The sequence below is a fragment of the Pomacea canaliculata genome, linkage group LG5 (assembly GCF_003073045.1).
Source record: "Pomacea canaliculata isolate SZHN2017 linkage group LG5, ASM307304v1, whole genome shotgun sequence".
NCBI lineage: Eukaryota > Metazoa > Mollusca > Gastropoda > Architaenioglossa > Ampullariidae > Pomacea > Pomacea canaliculata.
In genome coordinates, this window is record NC_037594.1 from 30,637,920 (window position 1) to 30,665,081 (window position 27,162).

Here is a 27,162-nt window from a genome sequence, read left to right on the forward strand (position 1 = left end):
GAAATGTCCTTCAGTCAGAATTTTGATCTGTTTATTTGAAATATTTTGTTTTTAAAATCATTATTTCTGAATGACCTGAACTTTTTTTTATTTCCTTTTTGGATATTTCTTTGTAGTAGATATTTATTGATGATATGAAATACTATTACGATTCAGCTCAGTGCATTAATCATAATGACGATGTCACATGTAGCAATCATGACATCATTCTACATCAGCCTAGACTATTGTAGAACGTTCGAGCTATATCGAGTTCCTTCTGGAACCTTCAACTTACCTGTGCATGTAGTATATAAGCACGTCTTCTGTGACAGTGAGGGTCGTATTAGTGATCCAGTCGTACTAGTGAATAGTGATACAGTGAGATATAAAGTAACTGAACAGGACACTGAGATACATCTATAGTGGGTGAATAGAATCATAGTAAAACTCTCAGTAGTTGTATGACAATATAATGAGTAGCCTTAAGACAAGGTCAGCTTCTAGCCATAGTATCTTTGGTAGTCCATTGTCAGAACTTTCCTTGACTGAACTTCCAACTCGTTTGCAAGTTGGACATTAATTTCCATCTATGAAGGACAGCAACCAGTACAACGTTCCCCAAGTGACAGTGCAAATATTATTAGAAACTGATTTTTTTCTTGCATTTATTACACATAGAACTTTTGACAAAAAAAGGAACCTTTAGTTTAAAAAAATGCTCTTTGTGTGTTTTTTGGGCAGAAAAAAGGAGGTGTTCTGCTCGCTGCAGATTTCTTTGCTATACATTTTCCAGCATAACTGGTTGTACAAAACCCCAAATGTGCCTATTCATCTGTTACAATCAATGGATGAAGCTACACCCTAATGCACATATTTGGATGCGTACATAAGCATGTATGTGAATGGCCAACTGGCCATAAATTGTTTTTCTCATAACTGAGAAAAGCCACTCAATCTGAATAACTCTCACTGTGCACAATCAGCTTCCTTTTAACACAAACTCCCCCAAAATAATGTGATCACTAAAGAATACTCAGTCTAGCAGAGTACCTTACTATAAATGTCTACAAAACCACTGCAATTAAGCTGAGACATGTATTCACTCGAGTTTGTTTGTATCAAACACACATTCTATTTGTGAGAAACAAGTCTTGCAATCTCCCATCATTCATGTGCACAAGATAGGTCAGCATGGCACTGTAGTCATTACCATGAATACACCTAATTATGTGTATTCTACCACCTCCCACTAGCTGCAGCCTTGGCACACTAATGTCAGTCTCAGCATCAATGTGATACATGCGTACTCTATAAAAAAAATATGAACGATGTATTTTTATTTACCAACTTTGAGATTATTTCTTTTACTAGTCTCTAGAGCCACTTCACAATCATAAGATATCTCCATCCCTCTACACACACTGCTCTTAAATAACCTAGGAGAAATTACCACTGAGAAATAATTCTATGCACTACAAACCCCAGAAATATCCATAAAAGAGATTCACAATATCTCTAATTAAGTTATTGTGCCTAAAGGTGCAACTGGAAAATAAAGAGATTTTTAACTTCTGATTACTTCCAAAAAGCAAAAACCTGAAATATACTACTGGAGCTACTTGATAGGCAATATTTCAATGTGTCTATGACCATTCATTCAACACAAATGTAGGGTGAGAGGTAAGGGTGACAGCATATGATCCATAATAAAATGAATAATAATATTAATAATTTGTGGGGAAATCTGTTCTGTCACAAAATCTGGTGAGAGGTAGGGTTGACAAGATAATGGAAGGTGAGCTGAGAATGTATTATTTCACAAACATTACCTTCCCTCATTTTCCAAATGGCCGGATTTATGAATCCGACACTATCCTAATTACTTTGTAAACTCAAACTAGATTTTCAGTATTTCCATCTGATAATCCAGATTTACATTTAGCAGCTTTATAAATGCTTTTTGGTTCTTGTACGCTGGTATAGAATGTAGGACACAACACAGATCCCAATGACCGTCTCTAAGTGATATAATAAAGAACAGAAAAATCTATTTTAAAAAATAAAACCAAAGATACATATTCTGTTGTCAGCATTAACAACCCTCTCTACTCACATTAAGTTGTGTGTCAAATATGACCAACTTGGAACTTGTTGGTATGAGGTCGTAGCACTTGTGAGCCCTCATAAACTTGGAATATACTTGCTCTTCATTTTCATCTGCAAAAGAAGTGTTTTTGATTACAGTTTGAGGAATCGTGGTCAAAGCTGACACCATCTATCCTACTGCCAAACTCCTAAATGTGGCACTTTGTGCCATTAGATGCTGCTTTCACGGTGTGATACAACCAAATGATAAATCATGCTTGGTTGGTCAGTGTTAAAAAAGGTATTCATCAAAATGGCTAGCAACAATAGCTATCAAAGCAACCTGCCAATCAGTGTATTGTTAATAAGTGCCTGTGTGTCAATCAGCAAAACAAATCTTACCCAGATCTTCAATCTCCATCCGCTCTGTGTCAGATTCCATGCTCAGCTGGAAAAAAGGGCAAGAAAGAATACTGAATACTACTGATATAACAAATGTTGTTACACCGCTTTCAAGAAAAGCAATTTCTCCAGAAACAATGACTCCCAATCAGTTATCTCTTGAATAGCATAATAGCATTACTACCAGTATACTTGACATAGGACATGTAAATATGTACTTAGGTTAAGTGTTTAGTGTATATTCATGTGTAGTTCAAAAGTCTCCTATATGTGTAAAAAAAAGTGGACAAAATGTTGGAAAAATGCGATCTAAAAGCACATCATCACAATTCAACGATCTCCATTAATCTGATCAAAATGGAAAAAATGCTATTTTCTAAATTTTGTTTTTATTTGTCTCCAATGAAAGAAAGACAGACAAAAAAAGAAGGACATTACTTCTGCATGTGAAAACAATAGTTTGAGATAGGACCACTTCTCCCAACCTGTATGACATGCCAAACCCCCCCCCCCTAAAAAAAAAAAATTCATGCAATTACCATCTTTAAAATTTGTGATCAATAACACTAATTACAAATTCCAGTGTTACAAAAGTGTACACCATGAACCTTGGCATAAAATATCTGCCTTCAGGTTAAAAACTGCTTGGAATGAGAGAAAAATCAAATTTCAATAGAAGGAAAAATGACAAAAAAAGCTTTATTTTACACTTAGATGGTTTCTGTACTGAGAATATACAGCATGCATTCTTCTCATGACTTAAAAAAAAAAATACTGACAGGCCCTAAAACAGTCAACATAATGTACAATAGGGTGTAGTGTCATCCAATGAACTGTAATGGATCAACAGGCACATATGGGGTTTTGTACAACTAACTATGCTGAGTTTAAAAATGTAAAGCAAAGAAATCTGCAATGAGCAGAACACCTCCTTTATTCTGCCCAAAATATGCAAAAAATGTTTTCTTAAACTAAATGCTTCCTTTTTTTGTCAAGAAAATAATGATTTTAAATACAAAACATTTCGAGTCAAAATAGCAGATTGATATTCTGACTGAATATTGTGGAAATAGGGAGGTGTTCTGTTTATCACAGAGCAAATCTTTTTCATATTTGAAATCAGGATAGTGAATTGTACAAAACCTCAAATGTGCCTCAAAATCCATGATATTACTACACCCTAATGCACAATGCTCTATTGAGGGGTTATTCGGATGGTGACTAGTTTTGCTAATAAGATGAAATAAAAAGAATCTAAAGAAGAAATATTAAAAAGAAAATATGAAAAACTATAAATTTCTCACTATATCATGCAGTATGTAAACATTCCAGTGTACAGTGGTGGGCAGAAAAAGAAAGATGTTATCACAAAAACTTCTTACATACACATAAAACAAGACGCTTTTTTTTTCTTACGGCACTTAACTGTGCAAGAAGACACAGAATACACCCAACTAGTAATTGTGAAATAGGAAAATATGACATCAATCAGCATCTAGCAATAAACACTATATGTTTAGGGCTCAGCACCAACTTTAAAAAAAGGCAAAATATAGCACATCAACAATAACAAGAGAGTTAGCTGTTATACACACTACAATTTGCACACAAGGGACTTGTCACCACAAAAAATGGAAAGGTTATACCAAGGGCACATTTACTAAATTAAGGAAGTCGTAAATGGCAAGATCTATTGATTGAAAACTTTTCCATAAAGGTCTACTAGAGCCAGGATTGTGCTGATTAGAGATCTTGGACATTAGTGACAAGTTGACTTTGTTTATACTATTTTAACTAAGTCGTCATAAAAGTATTTTTTAAAGGCTGGTCCATTTCATCACTGTCAGTTGAAACGGGCAGCCAAGAACTAATCATATGCAGCTAGGGTTAGCATAAGCTCAGCAGACAAATCAAGAAAATATCAATGCGTGTTTCCATGTGGACATGAATGCAGAATATCTCAATAAAGGTCTACACTTGTTTATTTGTTGAACTGACTGCCATAAAAACTTAATCAAAAAGGATAGATTTCACAATTGTGGCAACAAGATGTTGGAAGATTCATAAAACATAGTGAAATCTTTTGCTACAGTCAGTCTTTTTGGCTAATTCTTTGTTTTTTCTGACTACTAAATCGTGCTGGACAAGCAGTACATTCTCAACCTCAATTTATGACGATGGATCGCTCAGCAAATGTTTCTCTTGAATAAAGTGTAAAGAACCACAGGAAAGTGCTGCAACGCAGTACCTAATATAAATAAGCCCATGCAATCATGAGGAACAAGAACTATCAGGTCCAAAAATAATTTCAAGTTACACAACAGACTGCCGAAATACTAACAAAAAGCTGATCACACAAGTTATGTGCAAGTCACATCTCTAGAGTTTCCATGGAGCTGCAGTCCTGTGGTAACTAATCTCTCATACAACAGATATAGTGAAAGCTCAACTCCTAAATAATTTAAACGAGTGTAACACATGTAGAAAATAGGTACAACAGATAACTTACAAAACTATAACAAAGAAAAGAACAGACGTACAAACAACAAAAAAGAAATGAAACTAATCAACAAGAACAAATTATAACCCATCAGTGAAAATTTATAATGGTGTACAAAAGGATATGCTAAAGATGAAATATGTTTTATAGGTCAATGAACTCTGGCAATCAGGAAAAAGCACTAAAGCATTCGTCCCAGATGCTCAATAGACACAGAATGCCATATTCAGTGATGACAACGGCTTGCTCTTTCTTATCTTTTGTCTTGCTTCTTTGATATTTTACTTTCCCAAGATATAAAATGAATGTGCTTTATGTTTCATATTAAAAACAACCATGACAATGAAATTATCATTTAAATGCCCATATTCTGTACGTACCCGTTTACATGTGACAGTATTGATCTAGTTAGTGAAGCTATGCTGAATATTTAAAAAAGTACAATTATTTTTTCAAAATTGGTAATTCCCATCAAAGATGTTGCAAAACACTAGTCCATCACAAATACTCTTGCTTTTCTTTTTGTGTGTGGTTTTTGTTTGTTTTATCTGTCTTCTTCTATCTTCTTCTATCTAGTTCCTATTTTTGTTTTTTTGCAAAGTCTAAAAACCACATTAACGTTACATAAAATAAATCCTGAATGCAGTTAACCCAGCAAAATAAGCAGTTAAAACTGAAGACTTATAAGCAAGCAAAGGTTCACTTCCTGTCCTCTTTGTCCTCAGTGTTGCCTACACAGTGTTGTTTCCCTTTCTATCCAAGACGTGCACACTGCAACATTGTAACCTGTAACCACTGGCATCAGCCTGTGGTAAGCAGTCCACTTGCAAATCAAAGTGGCCTGTTGGTGAAAAGGTTAAGATGTGAAATTGTGGAAAAATAATGAGCATCAACATACATTCTACTGACCATGCCACATGCTACACTGCACAAGTGCGTCGTCATTGGGTTGCACTTCTGTGAAATCAAGAACCACATTCAGTACTTGAAAATCTGACAACCCTGAACATTAAGAAAAGGAAACCAACAACAAGCAAACCATTACGAGTTAGCCTTAAGAAAGAAAAAGCTGTGTTGCTCTACAAAGAATCATAGTTACCGTGCTCTCCTTGCCGCGGATCCTGTTCTGGAGTGACAAAGCACAAGGTCGGTAAGCATTGCGACTAGATCAAACGAAAAATACTTGCTGCTACACAATGTGAAACCAACTTCCCGCAGACTTACTCCTGGCCTTAAACATGCACACATGCATCGACACGAGAAAACAGTAAATACATTAGATATATGCATAAATAATAGACACTAAAGACATCAGAAGAGCATAACACCATCTATGCATAATCTTTAAATGTCTTGTCACTTCTATGATTTGAAAATTTACTGCTGGAGAAAGAAATAAAGTGAGATAGTGAGAGACAGAAGATGACAAGAACTTTTGGATGCATTGTACTCCCATTCACAAACTGTGTATAGGTGTGCATCATCATCCTGCACAGTACACATGCTGTGCTTCTCAGAGAACAGCTGATTTTATAAACCAATGAATGTTTATTTGTTGTGTTTTATGCCATATCAGCAATAAAAAAGTACATCATGGTGAGACAGTAACATTTCATTGAAATAGTGAAAAACAAGACTTTTAAGTGATACAATAATACCACTCAACAACATAAACTAAAAAGGGAAAATGAACAGACTAAAGTAGTGTGTTAAAAGTGTGGTGGGGCTTCCATAAAAACAGGCTGTGAATTGAACTAAAACATGAAATCTGATCGTAAAGTTTTACCATCCTTAAAAATGAAAAAAAAAAAAAAGCAAAAACAGTTGGTGGTGGAGCAGCCATTAATAAGGTATACAATGATTCAATGATACAATGGTGGTACAAAAAACAAATTGCAGGCGAACAGTCTGGATACAGGACAATTAAAACTTACAGTGAAATGTGCCTTACACCAGGGGCAATCTGGTGGGGGATCACCTAGTAAAAGGTGGTGATGAATGGTAGAAGTATGGTCTATCCAAAGTCTGCAAAGGATAACTTCCTCTCACTGAATAAAATAGACAAGGAGAGGGCAGTTAGAACGACAGAGAAAGATAGCATGTTCTTATTCCAGCCCAGGGTGTCCCAGTGGTGTTGCCACAGTGACAGAGAACTGGCTGTGAGAAGAGATGCAGTCTGATGAAGTTAATGACTGAAAAGAAACAGGTGACTGGCAGGTTGTCTTAGTGGCCTGGTCTTCCCCCAAATTGCCTGGGATGATGGCATGGCTGAGCCCAGATAAAACAATGTCCTTGTAACGAAGAAGAGCCATATAAATACTGCTGAATGGGATCACAAGAGGGTGGTCAGACTTGTAAGAGAAGCTTGCATGGCATGGCAGGTAATGAGCCAGAAATATGTCAGATGGTACGGTAAGAGAAGGTTACTTTATGTTCAAATAAATCTCCAAGAGATACAATACCACTAAGTAGAAAACCATGCTGAATCTCCTACATGGAACACAAGATCAACGAAGCATGGTTGCCACCCTCAGTACACCAGAAAACCCTTGCAACAGTGAAATGGGGCAAGCTGGTCTGATTTGGCCATGTCACTTCATAGCAAAGGTGTCATACATGAGTGTGAAGCAAGACATGTTTTATTATCAGCTAGCAGACAGGTGTGTCACTGGCCTCCACAACTCTTTCCCTGCAGTTTTTGGAGCCCAGCGCTTGTGAAGAGTCTATGACTACCTCAACATGCTGATGGTTGCCTCTAGTATTTCAGTCCAGAAATTGTTGAACAGAATCTGGCCATTTCTCATGATTGTAAAACTAACCAGATCTTACTACTAGAATTTGTGACCAGTCCTGTGAGGCAGATGATGCTGGAAGTGGTGACATAGCATCAAAGATTGAGTATAAATAGCAGGCATAATGCAGTGTTTGCATTTAGGTAGAATAGTTAAAAAAAAGCTTGGTTTCATAAAGGTGACAGTTTCCTTCCCCTTCTTCCTCTCCCACCTCCACTTCAAAGAGAAAGTTGCTGTAAGGTAACTGCTCCTACTGAGAAGAACACTAAAAGCCTTCGCCCGAAGGTGACATGGCTTTTCCCCCTTCTTCTGCCTTCTCCATAGATTCTGTTCTAAGATGACAGGTCCTGCCTGGCAGAGCACTATTTCTCCCCAAGGGCTGGTTGTTGCAAGTTGATTAGCTCTGACCCAACCCAGTATGGGGGAAGAGCCATTTTGCTGCTGTTTTTGGACCTGCTGGAAGGCAGATGACATTACTCTAAAGCTTGTATATATGTAAGTGTATATGCTTGTAATTAATTAATACACGTTGTCCCAGTTCTGCAACATGCAGGATGTTCTGATTTAAGTTCACAGGAACATTAGGTGCTATGTATTAGCTTTCTAGGTATGAGTAGAACAGAGTTGACACATTTGTGAAAATTATGTAAATAAATTCATTTTAAATTTACATATCCGCATTTGTGCCAGTCCCCACGAATGCTTGCATGTTGCAAGCCCACTCTCATCGTATGAATAAAATAAACATTTATCCATTGAATGAATATGACCTGTCTCATCCAGAGGATATTAAGATCTAGAATTAAAGCAGTTGTAGCATGCAGCATAGTGAGACAGAGTTAAACAACACACCACAGGGAACATATTTTTTGAAAAAGCAGGGTCTTTTTTGTGGATTCTAAGGTTGGCTAAGCCGGGTGTGCAGCAGATGGAAAAATGGAAAGGCATGACACAAAGAACTAGATTAGGTAGCACACCTAGTTAGAATTCAAGTAAAAAATTCTCCATGGGAACTTCCAACCTCTTCCCTGGAACAACAAAGGGAAATGACTGATTGGTGCTAGCACTCTCAGGAGCCGCGACTAACTGATGGTCCAGCTACAGTGGTGAGTTTGCCATGTAAAGGATATCAGGCTGGCTACTTATATATCAAAGACAGCAACATGTCTTACGGATTGTATCTCTTATCTATGTGAATATAAATTGGAAGAGCTTTGATGATGTTTTGGACTCTGTTAATAATCTGTTCTGCTACTACTGACTACTTGCGAATTTGTTTTGATTACACTAAGTGGCATTAGCTGAATTTCCAAGATTATCACAAACATTCAGATGTTGCTTGAACTTGCCTGCAGAGAGGATGACAACTTAACTGTACTTGGTGCACTTATTAGTCCTCATGCAGAGACAGACGACACTTAATTGTTGTCATTCTAATTCATTCTCAGCATAATCACAGTGGCAGAGATAAACATAGGGTGTGGTTGTAAGGGCTGAACAAATAAGGAAATGTAAGGCAGTGATTGCTATTGCTGATATTCATTGGCAGCAAAGAGATCGTCTCAAAAAAGTGCGACTTCATAGCATTCATCACAGTTAATCCATTGTAAATTCTGAAAACCAATGATAGTGCAGATACAAAAAGTTTTACAAACTACACACAAATAGGAGCATGAATAAACTGACTTGACTGAAGCACATCATGGTTACTCAGCATGTAAAAGCTTTTCTCAACTTCCATAATCACATTTAAAAAAAATTACTCAGGTGCTGGCTTGCTGCTGTCACATTATACATGACAACATGTAAAGATGCAGGTTGAATGAAAGTTGATCACTGTCGTATCAATATGACAAAAATCAGAAAAGGCGGACTACTTATTACTTTTGCTGACTTTCTTGAAGATTACAAAAAAAAAAATCACATAAATAAGGTTGGTAACTTCCAGCTTTTAAACCAACCACAAAATTGTGACATCACTATGAAAATCATTGATTAAAAGAGTGTTAGCCATTGTTAGCCAATACAAATGCTTTGACAGTTGGTTTATATAGTGACAAAGTGTTTTCACTTTGTGATGACTTGGCATGTAGCACCCATCAAACAAGCAATCATTTATCTCAGCTGCAATCAAGATTTACAATGGACTTCTAGACACGACATACATGAGTACAGATGCCCGTACTGCTTGCCCTCCTGGACTGTCCACACACACACATATATTTTAACTATTTTTCTATTTCGAGTAGTTACATGGATTTTTAATAACTTTGCAAGTCTGCTAATTGCCAGTGTAAATGATGTAATCAGTTTATGTTCTTGTTTCGTCTGAGTTAACATTTGATGTAAAGTGATGTTTTTATTTACCATTGGCAGACAAAACAATTTCCAGGAAAGGAGTAATAAGATACTTTGTTTTTGTATTGTAATATTCTTCAGACTAACTGCAACAATCACCTGGAAATATGCCCTTGGCTATAACATGAGAATATACCTACCCTCATCAGGTCGGACTTATAGATGATGGCATGGGTGTGGTCATTGCCCAGAGAGAAGGACCGCATGGTTGTTCCTGGAGGTGCTGACCTTGGTTCACCTGACTGACGGAGGGGAGAGACTGGAACACACACATACACACACACTTAATTATGTCTTCCAAATGCCAAGGTCTGCAGAACTATTAGACTGCACATGGAATGTATCTAATGTCTAATGGACTAGAAAATGATGCCAATTCTGTAACGCATTGATTAGTAACAATGAGGAGGGTGGAGAGCCTAAGAGGGCCTTGGGAAAAGGATAGTGGTGATGGTTGTGAAAGAACAAGAAATTCACTGTTCTGGGATAAGCATACATTTCATACTGAACAACATCACTATCAGTTGGTTATACCTAACTTTACTGCACCAGAGCAGTCACAACAGTTGGGCATAAGTAGAATCCTTGAGTGATGGTGCAAAAGAAAGCCTCTTTTGCAAAGACTACTACAAATAAAAACCCTCTACACCTTCCATGACTTAGTGTAATGTGAATTACTCTAAAGCTCTTATGCAAATTTCTTGCATCCCATTTCATGCCATCACCATACAGCACACATTGTCAACTCCCTTTAAGGACGATGGCATCACTGCAGTTTGTTTCTGGGATCCAAAGCCCTTCTGACTAAAAGCCTTTCTTTAAAAAAAAAAAGGGCCTTTCAAAAAAGAGTGAACATCTGACCAAGTGTTTATGTAAATCAAAGAAAAAGTCAAGGATATTGTAAAACTTGTTGTAGAGGGTTGTGGTGCTAAAGATCACAATTTTCTTGGGTTCAGCTTTTTGTAAAGGCAGTGCCCATCCTTACTGTTTGCACCCTAATTCCTCTTTGTCTTCAATGTTTGCCTTTTATTACTTGATTGTTTAATTGTTTCTCCCTCTGTCCTTTGTATGCTGTTCATGTCTTCTACTCAAATGCTTAGAGCATGCTCTTTTGATAAGCGCAATTATGTCCTATATAAATCACATTTTTACTATTATCTTTAAAAATGACCAAAAATGGCTGCTGTGATGGGATGGACCTAAACAAGAAAGCAAAGGCCAGCTTTAAAAAAATTGTTGGCAGATACTTCCGAGGTCAGGACATTAAAACACATACAACAGTAAAAATTCCCTGCCACATCTTAAACGGGACTCGCTCCACTTGATGGAAGGGATGATTTATGGTGTACACCACCACTACTGTCTTCACTAAAATGTGACCTGTCTCAGAATGTGTCGCTTGTGGTGCCTGATGCGTGTCCTGACTATTAACGGTGACATCCTCGCTTAGTGTCAAACTCTTTTACAGAATGAGCCACATTAACTCTTGTGGGTGTTGCTGGGTGCACCTGATACCAGCCCCGCTTGTCTGTGTTTGCCTGTCAGTTGGCCCAGGAAACGTGTGACTGGCGAGTCACCAGTTCTCAGGTATCTAGAACCACCACCCGCAAACTGCTCTGGAGTAATAAATCTTCACAACGGCCCCGTGTCCCACACCTGCGCCCACCTGTATTCACCAAATTATACTATTGTGCCTTAGCCCTTGACTATACTCATACCATGATACGGACGGACCGACATAGCCGCGAGGACTACAAGAGACAGACGACACACACACCCATCAAGGTGGCTTCTGCTAAACAACGGCGGTCTGTTAGTTCGCACCTGTTACTTTCTCGCCCACCCCGAAGCAAACTTTTGACCACAACATTCTAGCTAATTTGTCTGACCTTCCGACTGTCTGGAAACTATATGAAATGGTTTCAATTTCATCTGATATTAGGTTCCCAATTCTGTAATACCTAATTTTTTGTTTTGTTTTTGTTTTGCACAATAGAAAAAAACAAACAAACTACGCAGCCTGTAAAACTGTGACGAGCACAGATACCAGGATATGTCTTCTGTCAAAGGGGTCGAATTTCAGTACAGTACTAAAATATTTCTCAACTTACGCAAAGTGCAGAAAGGGAAGAGTACGGCAACAATCTGCCTGAATATTCTGTGCTAGTACAAATGTGCTTGAATGTAGGCCACAAACATTATCATAAATTTGGATGGAAAAGTTTTCATCATTGTCCACTACTTAGCGCACCTTACATTTCACAAAGAGTTGCTGCACATCGGAACTCACTCCCGACTACCGTGAAATACGCATGCACCGGATTTGAACAGCTTCCATAGAACTCTGAATAGTCCAGCATTTACAGAACTATTTTAACGTTGTGATGGTTACTAACATATAATAATAACTGAGAATTTATAAAGCGCAATAGCTCAGCCAAAGGAGGACGTGGCGCTGAAATAAGGTCACGACATACGTCGCAAGATGTAGAGCAGGTACCCCGTGTGCTCAACCTGCGGCCCGGACACAGGGTGACACCCTGACGCCGCCACAGGCTTGTGCTTTGTCTGTCTAACCGAATCTTGGGTACATCCTGCAAAATCTCATTTTTAAAGTCGGCCTGATTCTGTCAAAACTGTCATGGTCTGGCCCGCGAGGGTTTACATCACGCGGACTGCGGCCCTCGGGTGAGACCAGGTCGGGCACCACTGGTGTACAGCAACAACAACGCGAGGACTGCTGCGTTCCGACAGTGAAGGTAACGTAACGACTCCAGAGAACAAGGTTAGGGCCATCAGAATAATACTTAGAAGATACTGAGTAATCTTCAGAATATGAAGAAATGTTATCATTTGAAAGTGCAAAAAAGTGATGGTCACTTCCGTTTTTCAATGCAAGACCACGGTCGCTGCCGAAGCAAGTGATGCAGGCGGAGTGGACTCCAGCCAACGGATCCAAACAGTTTGCACTTCAAAATAACATTAAATACAATCCTGAGGCAAACCAGAAGAGGAAGAAAAACGCAGTAGAAGAACATGCAAATATGAAGGTCTACTTTTATCCAAATCGAAGCACAAGCACAAAACAATCAAAATTAAGGACAACCAATCCCCTCAGCCTGTTAGGCGAATGACTAGAAATTGTGAAACTGTGACCTGCTCGAGGTTCAGACCCCAGTGACTGTAAGAGGGACAAGAGACCCCGAGGCCCAGGCAATGCAATTTCCGGACTTTCCTCTTGCGTCACACTCAGGTTTCGGCGTGGACACAGAGGTACAGATACAGAAAACAGTTCTACAGGCTGCTAGTAGCTCTGACTCTCATAGGGCTCTATGGACTGTAAACACTCCAGTTCCATCGAAATACATAAACTCGCCATCACAATAGTATCGATGAAAAAATAGTGTAGCCGCGGTCCAACAATTCGCGAATTCGCTTATGCTGCACAAAATGCTTGGATCCCAATGTTTTGACACCTTGGGTCGTATGGACCTGGATATGGCCTCAAACACTCAGACAGGTGTTGACAGCTGTCAGTTTGGCATTTCCAAAATCCGTGATTGACATGCCATGCACTATCGCGGATTAAATATTTAAATTCTGGCTTATAACCTCAAAGAGGTATTTATAGAATGTTAGTTTGTTATTTATCAATAAACAATAAAATAACTTACAAACCGATTCACACCTTACAATGCTACAAAGTTAAGAGAAATGATTGTGATAAAAAACATTTCATTTTCCATTATTTGTTGTAATTTATGCATTATAAAAAAATATTTAAGCCAAATTAAGCAGTCTGGACCCCAATCACCGCGGCTTCATGGCCCTACACTGCACTGAACTAAAACTGTTTCAATTGTGGTTCATTTGACTTATCGGAATACAGAAATTATCATCGTTTTTCTCACAGAATTGAACGGCAAAATAAATGTTTGACAAAAAGTCACCGTATGAAGAAATTCATGTTTTCTTCCTCCTTTCAAACAAACGATGGTTGATGCAATAGAATAAAAGAAATTCTAAGCCAATATTTTAGGCCTGTGAGTGAGATGAGAAGGTGGGGGTGCAGATAAAGTGTGGACAAGCATCATTATCATGTAGTCAGCAGCTTCCCACGCCGGTGCAAATGGCACAATGTACTGCCTGTACTCAGCTGGGTCTGTGCCATGGAACCCAGCGATCGAAGCCAACCTGCCTGCGTGCTTTTCAATGTCCACATCCATGGTGCTAAACACTGGCAGCTTCACATCACACTGTTGCAGCCAGTGGTCAGCAGCAAGGTAGACTCCACATCAACGGGTCGGACCAGCAAACACTAAGCACATGACATGCACCGGAATGTTGGGCGGATTCCATGACAACGACCGCATAATTCGCTTCTTCATGCAGTTAATATTCAACCCTTTGCAGACCTGAGTGAAGGGCGAGGAAGAAATTGCAAGGGGAAAAAGACATCTGCTGCTTGTTGATAGCAGTGGCCTTGAGAGTGTGACCCAGTTCAATGCAACCTGCAAGCGCTGCCTCGGCCTGTGATAGCAAAGCACAATACCACTGTAAACACTGCCCCCCTGCCCCACAACAACCACACAATAAACATCACACCGAGGAAAAGTGGGTCGCAGTTGTGCAAACTGTTGTTGAGATCACAAATGCGACGCAGTACTTACTGTTAGGAATTCTCAGCCGTAAGCTCAGCTTTCTCTTTTTGCTCATATTTACAACTACAACGCCCGGGTGCTCGTCAGTTAACTGGCGGTTGGCGGTGTCGTGGTGGGGTAGTAGTAGTGGTAGCAGGAATCAGTTCATGGCGTGTACAGGGACTAGGGTGGGGTGTGGGGTGGGCTGAGGACAACACTGAGGACGGTAGGCGCTGCAAGTCTCTCGCTAGCCAAGGACCGAGTCACGAGACACCGATGCTCGCGGCGGCGTCGCCAGAGACAGGAAAGGAAGGAGCGCGAGGCCCTCACACTGACGGCCTTCTGACCGCCTCGCCAGCGCGTGTGTGTGTGTGCGCGCGCTGGGATCTAGCCAGTGCGTCCGTGCGTGCGACTGGCGCCTCCACACGCCAGGCTCTCCTGCGGCCAGCTAGCCTCGAGCTGCGTGCACGGGTGTGTCTCCTCTTGCTTCTTACCCAAACGCGTTTGTCACTCCGTGTGTCTGCTCGCTGATAAAACATTCAAGCAGCGAGATCGTGACTACACTGCCTCCAAGCTCGGAAGAAATGCTCGCGTATTTCTCCATGAGTCGGAGTGTAGGCAGCTACTACACTGGTAAATGGCTTGTTTTTAAAGTTAAATGCCTCTGTGTGCGGTGGTTAGCTAGGACGTAGCTGTATCACATGAGAATCACAGGTAGTGCCTTGTGGAACATGATATAAAGTAATTATAAACAAGGTTGCACACACATGGGCATTCTCTCAACATCCATCTCAACACCCATCCTTTCCAGCCTCAGGGACAAAACGAGAAGAAGAAAGCCGATTGGTGATTTTCTCCACGCCCACCCACAAAAGTCACGTGACATTTTGGGCACTCAAGCGAAACCCAGCGTCATCTCAGCTTTCTGCTCATATAACAATTCAAAACATACATTGCGCAAATGCATGATGGTTACATTGTTTTGCATAAATCCCAAAATTCAGGTTGCTGCAGTCAATCCTTCGGGGTTTCCCTGTTCCCGTGAACGTGGAGGACTGGGAAGGTCTTTTGTGCATTAGGCGTATACCTGTATTCTGCACTGACCCAGGAAATGTCAGTAGTTGCACAGAAAGCTGAGATCACGACACTGGCATTGTCTTCCCGAGCTGAATACTAAAAGTGTGCATCAACGTGATACATCCCAACTGCCAGGCCACTGCTGAGTGCAAGTCCATTGTGAATCGGGCAAAGTGCCAACAAATCAAATCTCCTAAAAAGTCCAGTTCCACAATCAATCCAAGTCCAACTTTGGTTTATGTATTGGCAAGCAAGTCTGGACTTAGCATGTTGACTTAAGTTCCAATGTTCTGAATGTTTGTCTAAAAACCATTGTTCTGTGACCTTTACACGTAACTGCTATACTTGTACTGGATCACACCCTCGACATTTGCACTGTTAACAATTAAGTGCCTTTACGTAACCAGTCCAGGCCGCCGATCTGTCTCCAACCCAACACTAAAGGCAATCAAGTTTGTGCACAGAAGCCCACGGTTGCGACGACGAAGCTTTTACCTTATAAAAACCTTTTTTTATGTTCTGTGAGTTGTCAATATATTCTGACTCAAGAGGCTAAAATGGGTCGTTTTCACTCACGTGATACACACGTTAGCAACGAGGCGCTGTCCGCCATCTTCCTTCCCTAACGCTTCGCGTTTCTTCAGCGGCTCTATATCGGCTTGTGTCACGACACCGCTAGCGTCTCTCGAGCACACCAGCGGAGTCGGACAATTGCGTGCTCTTTCACTCAAATAAACAAAACGATTTTGCCTATACGAGTCTGCCTATGTTTATTAATAAAATAAATAAATAAAAAACCCTATGAAAACACAGTCACTATAACAATGGCTCTTCCTTTCGTCAAACACATTTACCAAGTCCACCAAACTCCTTGCACACTATTAAAACTCACTGTCTTGGCAATGTCTCCTCTAACACAATCACACAAAATCCTGTATCTATTACTATTCAAACTCACTCTCTTGGCAATGGTTCTTCTAACACAATCACATATCTCCACTGAATCTTCTACACATTATGAAGCACACTGTCTTGGCAATGGCTCTTCTAGCACAATCACAAAAATCCACGGAATCTACTATTAAAACTCACTGTCTTGGCAATCACACTTCGACTAACACAACCTCCAAACTAAAATGTACTCGATCAACCTCCAAACTAAAATGTACTAGTGAGACACACTGTCTAGCAAATGGCTCTCTACTCTTAAACAAGCGTCCACCTCTCTCCGAATCCTTTTCTCTTCTCCCTATTAAAACACACTGTCCCGGCAGTGGCTTCTCCCTTCAATAAGAAACACAATCCTCCTCCCCTTCATTAAGTGTCCAGTTTCACCTCCTCTCACTCATTGCTTGCTACCCCAATCTCCAGTCACACCTTTTCTTTCTTTCTTCTTTAACATCAAACAAGAACTTTTGCACATTCAAATGCATATTTATTAATTCTTTTCAGAAAATTTTTGTGTCTGCTGACGGAACATAACTTAAAAAAAATCATTACAGGGTAAGAAGGAACATATCAAAATCCCAATCTAAATAACATCACTGATATGGATTACTAAGAAGAACTATTGGTTAGGTAATCTAAAATCCACAAAGAAGCTCTGGCATCAATATTGCTCTGAATTAGCTTCTGAGGAAGCAAACGGCGGGGGGGGGGAATTGGTGTTTTACGCCGTGTCAGCATCTAAGGCTATATTACGGCAAGCAGCCAGCCCTGTAAACAGATGCCACGTGCAGAGAAAGATCAGCGTGCCCGAGACGAGAAATGAACTCAGGGCAGCCAACCTTCACTGTATTGGTGACAGGCGCTAACAGCGCTAACCGTTGCGCCACCGGACCGCTCTAGGAAGCAAACGGCATTTGCATTCAAATGACAATAACATTTGATTCAATTATACATGTTTGAGTATCCTGTTAATAAGCAAAAATTATTAACAATATTCTGTCAACAGCAAATATTTTGATCAACATCATACAAAGCATGACATCTCCAGCAAAGAACAAATTCTATATTGTTCACAGTTTCACATCAATTTACCAAGTAATTATCTGATCAGTTGGATATCGTCATGCTATTATAAATAAAGTGCGAAAGAAAAAGAACTACAGTAAGGTAATTGTGCATTTTATATCTGAGAATAACTTCTATGGTAATGTAAACATATACAGATTGCAAGCATGCATTCTGAAAATAAATGCTGATTTCAAACTAAAAAATTGCACTATAGCTACTCAATAGGCACTATGGATTTATGTAAATTTACAATGCAGCAACAAAGCCGAACTATTTTGTCTATGACTGGATTATCATCACCAGGCTTTGTTGCCATCAGGTCAATAGGCACTTTAGACTGCAAAATTCCAAACTTTCTGCGAACAAAGCCTATAACTCTCTCAACATGAATTCGTACAGAGGCTATTTTTCTCGAATTTTCAACTTGTAGTGGGTGAAGTTGCTTTTTCCCATGGGTAAAATCTGGAATTATTAATTTAGCTTGATAAAAAAGAACTTCATCTTCAATGTTGAAACCTCTGTCGGCCATAATTACATCTCCTGGTAACAAGTTGGACAACAAAGAAGTATTTTCAATGATGTGTTTGTCTGAAGCCCTGCCACCAAATGCATCTGAAATGTAGCTGATTGAACCTTGTGGTGCAATCCCAATCAGATATTTGGCAGAATGATATTTTTTATAGTTGGAATAAACTTGGATCTGATTGGTTTGGCCGAGGGTTTCTGTGCTTCAAGTTCAAAACAGTCAACAATAACAGCAACTTTATCTTTAAAGTTTTCTCTAAAGCACATAGGCATAGACAGTTTCAGAGCTTCTCTTGAAGGCCAGTGCAACAAAAAAGACAACCGTGCTACAAGTACATCAAGAGTTCTATGAAAACTCCTTTGCGCAGTTTGACACGGATACTTTCAGCTGATACCCTATATCCTGGGAATTGGTAGTCAGTCTGATCTTAATTAAACACAGCAAAAACTCTTGCTCTTTGGACAGTGACTGTGTTTGATTAGACATGTATGGCTCTACCGTTCTGAAAATAAGGTCCATTACTGCCAATGAAGGAAGTCCCGTGTAGAATGGAACTTTAGCTTCATCTTCAACATACACCTGTCTTTCATAAATAGAACAATGTTGTCTGTTTTTAACTGAATCAAGAAGTCTGGTCTCAGAGTCCTGCATGATTGCATCTATATTTAGTCCAGTCAAATCTGTTTTGAGTGTTCTGATCATTTGAACATGAATCTTCTATGCACCATGTAAACTTTCTTCGCAAGCACTTGAGCAACCAAAATCTGTTTGAGTGTTCTGATCATTTGAACATGAATCTTCTATGTCACCATGTAAACTTTCTTCGCAAGCACTTGAGCAACCAAAATCACTTTCACATAATTTTTTCCTGGCTTGCCTCACTGCTGATTGATTTTCGCTTCTTGCTTGCAGTATTTAGAGTAGGGACGGATGCATTACTTCTTTTGCGAGACACAAGCCTCAAATACCTGTTTTTCGAAGTCTCAGCTTCTGAGCAAGTACTTGATCGCTCATGTCCCAAGTGTAGAGTGGGAAGCCACGAAGGGCTATTCCGGAAATTCACATATGCTGGCTTTCCTAGACACAAGAATAAAACAACCCATGAATTACATCTTTGTGATATTAACTACCAAAAAATAATAATAATCAGCACTGAAACCAAATAAACCAAGTACACGTCTAAAAAGAAAAATAATGGAGTAGAAATAAAATTTTTTAGCCTCTCTCTCTATAGCTATAGTTTATTAGTCGTGGTCATGCATAATTCAAGTCTTGTTTTGATGTTCACTCAAATCACGTGAACTGTCACCAACCTACAATGAAGAAAATATTTATCACAATGTGTACAACATGCAGAACAATGTTAAATACTTTAGCAATTTGGAAAGCGTCTGGTTTCTTACCGCCAACAAAGTGTTTCGAACAGATAACTATTTTGTTCCACTTCTCTTCTGTTGTAATATCCTCTCGGTAAAGCAGACGACGTCGTTCTTCTGTAAGTTTTCTTGTTTCGTCGCCTTGGTTCAAAATAATTTTGGGTATCTTATGAAAAGATACATCTAGAGGAACATTTCGTTTACTGCAGGGCTTGTTTCCGCATCCTTTTGTGCCGCAGACGACCATGATAACCGATCAGTTGCCAGCAAGCTTCCGTAACCACTGCTTTAAGAGGGGAGGAAAAATGGCCGCTGAAGCAGCTCGCAAAAACTGATGACGTCACGTGAAAACCACCCATTGCAAAGCGCTTGAAGTACCAGTACGAATAACCTAGCTCATCGGATTATAGGGTCCTTGCGAATACCAACTTTAAAAAAGACACGACTGCAGACACGTCCACATTTATTTCACAGAAAGAAGCTGAAATAAGCGACAACTATAAATATATATGCCTTTTGCCACACGCCCAGTCCGCCCACTTCACATCACTATGAATGTCAAGTACATGGGCACTACAGGACAGGGGAGGGCAGCGCACGGCGAGGAGAACTACAGGCCAAGGGAAAGAACTCTTACAAGCATAGCGCACAACGTTTACAAGTGACGTCATCGCTCTTTCAGGCGGCTTGTGCGGCCATCTTGCTACTCCAAGCAACTGATCGATCATCAGGGTCATGTACGGAATAAAAGGATGCAGCAGCAGGCCTGGCGGTACATTATTTTTCAAGGAAAAATTTACTGAAGGAGAAATACTGCAAATGCAGCTACCACTGCAAGCGAGAAACAAGAAAAATAACCTCTGTACGAACTCATGTTGTCGCGCGCTTCATTTGTAGAAAGTTTAACGGTTTATGGTTCATTTGCCACTGACGACGTCAAATCCAGGTGATAAGCCGACACAGAAAATAATTTAGCTTTGTTGTCTTGAGAATTTGAACAAATCCACAGCGGCTTTTAACAATTCATACCGTGCTATAGAGGGGCTTTCAACTGACGGCACGACTATTAGAGACCCATGTGTTAGAAAAAAAAAACCAAACAAACCCGGCGCCATTTTGGTAGTCATGGTTGAGTAACAATAACAATAACAATAACCAATTTGGGTTGAATAGTGGTAGTAAAGATCAGTCAATTCTAAGTTCGCTGAGATAGGAAGACCACATGAGAACATGTGGAGCGAAAAAAATGTAAACCAAAACCTAATAAACCTTTCTCTGAAAATGAGAGTGGAGTGCAAAAGTGTAACTATACTGCATATGTATGGTAATACCACGGACGAGTAAAGGTGGTAATGCAAAATGCTGTGAAAATGGTAATTGTGACTTTAGCTGGTTTTATTAACTGTGTGTAGGTGTTAAAAACAGGAAAATGGTTTTCCAATACATGCAAGCAGATAGAACTAAATAGACATTCTAAGACATCACTTGTACTTTACTCTCCTGCATCCTTGTATTAATCATTTTCTTATCCCATTATACAGTTTTGATTGTTTAGTGGTTATACATTCATTATCGCCGCCAACCCTGTTCGCCGCAGCACCGAACTGTAAAAAGAACCAAAGAGGCCGACGCCACAGACTGCGACATCGACATCGTCTTACTGCTTATGACGACAGTGTGTATCGACGGCGTACACCTCGTTGTTGTCTTCATCATCACCCCAACACCCTTCTGATCATACCTCGAATGTTTAAAGCTCTGCATTCACCGACCCTAAACAATAGGAAACTTCGTCACCTTCCTCTCTCCTCTACACCCCGGTATTGCGCTTTTTAAACTCCCGGTCTGTCCCATCCAACCGGTAAACACAAAAGAGAACTGAGATCGTGGAATTAATCAGTGACCATGATCTGGACATAATATTATTGATTGAAACATGGCCCAGAGATCGTGGTGATAAGAGTGTCTCTGTTGATGTGACCCAAGCTATACGGTCCTTGCCCAGTGCCAATCCCGGAAGTGGGATTGCTGTGATATTTAAAACATCTCTCGTGAGTCATCCTGCGTTTGGCACTGATCTTCCTTTGTACTCGTCATTTGAATTTGTTAATGCAAGACTTTCGTTGCCAGATAGAGAAATTCCTCTTATGTGTTTATATAGACCACCACCCAAACTATTAAACAAATTGACTGACGGCATGCTTCTGATAGAATTTCATGATCTGACCCTCTGCAACACGCTGTGGAACACCCGTGATCGTAGGTGACTTCAATATCCATTTGAATGAAAATAACCATCTGTATAGTACTTGCTCAATATCTTCCAGTTCACCCAGTCAGTCACAGAGCCCACTCACATCAAAAATACTATCCTGGATTGGATGGTGCACAGACCTGTTGATCGTATAACCGACTCAAATGTGCTCTCTTTGCATCATTCGTGTGTGCGGTATGATCTTTCAGCCAGTCGCCCAGCACTGACAAGTGTTTCGCACTCTGCCCCGTCCTCCGCTCCGTGCTTGAAGCCTATGCTGCTGTGTGACCCAAGTTCATCTCATCAAACACACGCCATGGTACCCAGTATTCGTGTTGAGCTGCGGAGAGCTAAGGCGAAGCATGGACGAACTAAGAGGTTGTGGTGTAGGTCTGGGTTGACTGTCCATAAACATGCTGAATGTCGCCAAGCGTGCAGTCATCCACCATGTTTATTCGGCCAAAACCGCACTCCTCCGTGCTCACATCATCACTTGTTCGTCGAGTAGGAGCCTGTTTAGAACCTGCAACCACCTGTTGGGCCGTATGAACAGGCCGCAACTGCCCACGGTCATTGCATCTACCTGAGGCCTTCAGAAGTTTTTTGTCCACAAAATTCTTGACATGCCTGTGCTCTTGGCGATGCTAAAGTGCTCTTTTGCTTTCTTTCAGCCGATCTCGGAAAGTGAGGTTAGGACCATCATACTCGAGTCAAAACCCACAACTTGTCCACTGGACTCAGTTCCCTACTCACTACTGGTAGACTGTCTCGACATCCTACTCCCTGGCCTTACAGAGATGGCAAATGATAGCTTATCCTCTGGCATCTTGGCATGTAAAATAGCTATTTAAAAAGCCTACCCTTGTCATCATCGCGCTAAGCAATTACTGTCCAGTCTCAAACATGCCATTTCTTTTCAAAATTCTTTAGAAAGTAGTACTCAAGCAACTTCTATCCTAACTCTAAAAATTTTGCTTCTCTATCATAGTCTGCTTATCACCCTTTTCATAGCACTGAGACAGCCCTGCTTAAGTGACAAACGACATTTTGTCTGCTGTGGATAGACATGACATCTCATTTCTCACCATGTTAGACCTGACAGCTGCCTTTGATACAATAGACTACACTACTCTCATTCATAGACTCACTACTCTCTATGGCATCTCAGGCTCCCCACTCGACTGGTTTCAGTCATATCTCTCAGATAGGATTCAGTTATAGTGGATGGCTGTCTCCACCGGTCTCTGTTTGCTCAGGAGTACCCCAAGGTTCTGTACTTGGTCCCATCATCTTTATCATGTACACTAACTACTCTAATTCAATTTCTCTCTATATCCGATCAATCTTATGCTGATGACACTCAGATATATATTAGGTGTTCTCCTTCTCAGGCACACACTGATATCATGCTCTGTCCATCTCAACCACCAAAATTCTCATCTGCTCTTTTGTTCTGTCTAAACTAGACTACTGCAGTTCCCTTCTTGCTGGCTGTCCACAATATCTCATCTACAAGCTTCAGGAAAGTCTAGAACTCAGCTGCTTGTCTCATTTTCTGGACTGGCAAATGTGAACATGTCACACCACTTCTTCACTGGCTTTCAAACAATTGAAAATAGAGTAGACTTCAAGCTCTCAACTCTCTCTCTCCCCCCCCCCCACTTAACTGAAATCTATCCTTCCCTCCCACAAAGACAGTCACATACAGACAACGAACCCTCTCCATCTGTGCAGCTAAGCAGTGGAACTCTTCAAAATCACATTTGCCACTCTGACTTGAAGGCTACATTCAAACGCTCTCTGAAAACTCATCTTTTCACAAAGTACTATTCCTGAATTACCAGTCTTAACTTTCTTGCAATACTATCATGCTAATCACTATGTAACGACTCCATCTTACAGTTTATAGCATCTACATCCCTTTATACCTTCATTGCCTTACATTCTATCCTTGTACATCCTCTTTATGTTGTTCACTGTACCTATCATCACCTCAGTGTCCACTGGCTGTTATCTTTCATTTATCACTATTGGTCTGTGCAGAGATTGTGATCTATCTTGGTAATGATGCTGCTTGTTATAAGTTCACATTATTATAATAATACATTGTTCCCTCTTGTATGATGACATCATTTCTTGTACTTTTAGTCTTTTTAGTTTGATTTCCTCTGTACCACACATTATAGTTTTTTGGCAGTGTGATAGTCACTTTAATTCATGCTATTTGTAAGTGAAGTGAGTGGGTCACGAATTTTAAGTCCTTGAGACAGCATGATCAGGTATTAATTATAGCTGCCTAATATGAAAAACAGTAAACTATTATTATAATTAACTGAAATCTGCAAATTTGGGAAGGAAGGAGAGACAAATGCTGTTTTTAACACCACTCACAGATTATTACTTGCAATTATATTAATGCTTCTGTGAAGAATATAATTTTAGTATAATTATTGTAATTTTCAAACTTAGAACTGCCCCACTTCACCATGTACCCACAAATGATGTCATGGTCACATCCAGGTTTGATAACGAATTTCCATGCCACTAATAAGACTTTATTGGATCATTCCAATAGTCACAGACTTCATGCAGACGTGACAGCTCATGGTCTTTCATTCAGGAAAACCCAAAGATAAGTGGGCTTTCCAGTAAATTTATAGTTTGCCCTCCCAAAAAATTTTTTAAATTCTTTTCTTTATCTTGCTCACCTACTTCTGAAAGCTATTTTGTACCTGTGAATGAATTTTAGTTTATGATGATGATGACAATAATAATAAAAGATTATTGCCATATGTGTAAGTGTCTGACTGCCCTTCATACAGAGGTGGGTTTTTTGGTAGTAGGAATGACCAATGCCCAGACAGGACAGTACAAAAACAAATCATGTAGGTCACAAAACAGGTTGCTGAATTATAATAAACATATTACACCAACTGAAGAAACTACCATTTAATTTTAAAACATATTGTATCCATTTTATTAGAATGTCACCTATCATGGCTAACCATGAGGCCTGATACAAAAGATCATGCCACATATTCTGTTTTAAATAGAGCAGAATTTTAAGGTAAAACATTAAGTAAATGAATATTTCAAAAATAAATTATACCACTGAGAGTAATTTAGTAACTTTCAAAATATTCAACTGCTTTTGCCTATCAATGATTACAGTTTATGCTGATTTCACAGCTAACCAAACATCCTTGTTCTTTGGTTAGTTTAATATTCTCATCCTCTTGGTTTTTTGGAACTCTGCAAAATGTTTATTAGGTGTTGGATGACAGATAATGCTGATCATGTTACATGTGATCCTATAAATTCCTGTGAAAAATTAAACTTGAGTATTAGTTTTAGATAAATGGAGTGAGGGTCTCTAAGAGTTAAGGAGAGGAGGAGGGGGAGGGGACTGCAACTAAGGTTATTTCATGGGAAACAGAGCCTACAACTTGGGCTACTTCATAGAAAAGGAGCCATGTCCATCAACAGGAGGCACATGGTAAGAAAGAACAGTGTACTTCAAATGAGATCTAAATTGAAGAAGGCTCAGACCTAAAATAAACTAATAAATGTTGCAATGAGGGGACATTATAAAATCGTGAGGCCTAGGTAATCAGAAGCCATGCAGTCCCTACTACTACTATTAAAAGCTTACTGAACATGCAATATGAGGAATATCTTAAGTGTAACTTAACATTGTAAACTTGTTTGATCATGAGCCTGATTTTATTATTTGTTTACAAAACGTACTTGGGTTGTTTACCGGTTGATATAGTGATAAATGTGACAACAAGGTAGCAGTCCTACAGTCCGATAGCATGCACAGATCGAGCACATTAATTACTAGTCTATCAACTATCCACCATGACACGTACACATCCAGCGTTTGGCGAGTTTTCTGTTCCTGCTACAGCTACAGCTTGAACAAACTGCATTTAACATCTACTGCCAACATTAACCGCACACCCACTGCCAACTTTCTCCTTGAATATTATTGTTTTATAACCTGCATCTGTAATGATGAAATGACGACTGTAGCGAAGGAAAACAAAATGTAAACTTTAATGTTGCCGGAAATTCTCAGCGACAGCTCGAAGTTCGATTCCCACAAACATGTGCACGCGCCGGCTTAAGCTAACAGTGAAAGGAAAGAAGCGTGAATAACGAATGCATACCTTTGTTATCTTTTCGGCCTTCCATTGTAACTAGGAGCCTGTTTGCTATCATTGGCACGAGCAGCGAGCGGCTACACTAAGGAGGCTACACTAATGTCAGCAGGAAGCGGAAAACAACGCAACCTGTCGCGCCTCGCCGACCCTGCCCGTGCCCGCTGTTGTTGTGCTGAAGGTCGCCCACAGCCATCCCACCACCTCCACCAACACCGGCTACTGAATATGCAGCGTGTCTATATTTATCTGAGGAAATTCCGATGTGAGTCTGTGTGTCGTGGTGCTACAGTCTGACAGTTGAGTCGACAACAACCTCGAGTCAGTGTCAGTACTAATGACACAAATTGTTGTCAACAACAACTTCCAAAACACCGATGTCACCGCAGTCACAGGCAAGTCATAAAAAAAAAAAAAAAATTGAGATCTAACAGTTGACTTGGTGTCCACACACACAAACAATACATGATAATAATTAATTGAACAAGAGATGCACACATCACCCACTTTTTTTGCTGTCACGTGACTTTACTGACACATGTGTAGTTGAGTTCCAAGTTGTTGTATTGAACTAAAATCATGACTTCCTCTGCCTGTGCTGTCAAAATGTCATTGTACATATTTACATATCTGCTGTCAATAATCGTTTTCACCTGCTAATTTCGCTCAGTTATTTCACTCTGTAAAAACGAAAGTTCTTTACAAAATATTTATATACCCTTTATACTCTTCATGTGTTCCTTGGGCATTCTACTTCTTTCTTGAGAAAGACAATTTATAATAATTTTTCTCTAATCTATGCTCATTGCTTCCAATGATTTCTTATTACAGTTATTCTCACACACTTTTATGGGTGTTAAAAGCATGCCCATGATATGCCACTGATATGGTGTGCATTTGATACTGGCTCAGTATGCATGAGAGTTATGCATGGCCACCTCCAAGGCTAGTTTATAATGATAAAGTATGGTGCCAGGCTTTGAGCAAAACA

The 27,162-nt window shown here is 39.8% G+C and overlaps 1 protein-coding gene across 10 annotated transcripts in view; it reads right to left on the reverse strand.

Moving 5' to 3' along the window:
- Positions 1-27,162, reverse strand: part of LOC112563804 (5'-AMP-activated protein kinase subunit gamma-1-like) — a 93,793-nt gene that overhangs the window by 14,408 nt on the left and 52,223 nt on the right. For 9 of the 10 annotated variants that reach the window (XM_025238154.1, XM_025238155.1, XM_025238161.1 and 6 more), the window contains exons 4-7: positions 10,260-10,378; positions 6,069-6,095; positions 2,470-2,515; positions 2,096-2,199 (exon numbers count right to left, since the gene is read on the reverse strand). In XM_025238154.1, the coding sequence (XP_025093939.1) occupies positions 2,096-2,199; positions 2,470-2,515; positions 6,069-6,095; positions 10,260-10,378 (296 nt within the window). The remainder of the gene's footprint in view (positions 1-2,095; positions 2,200-2,469; positions 2,516-6,068; positions 6,096-10,259; positions 10,379-27,162) is intronic. The other variant, XM_025238156.1, reaches the window with a different exon arrangement.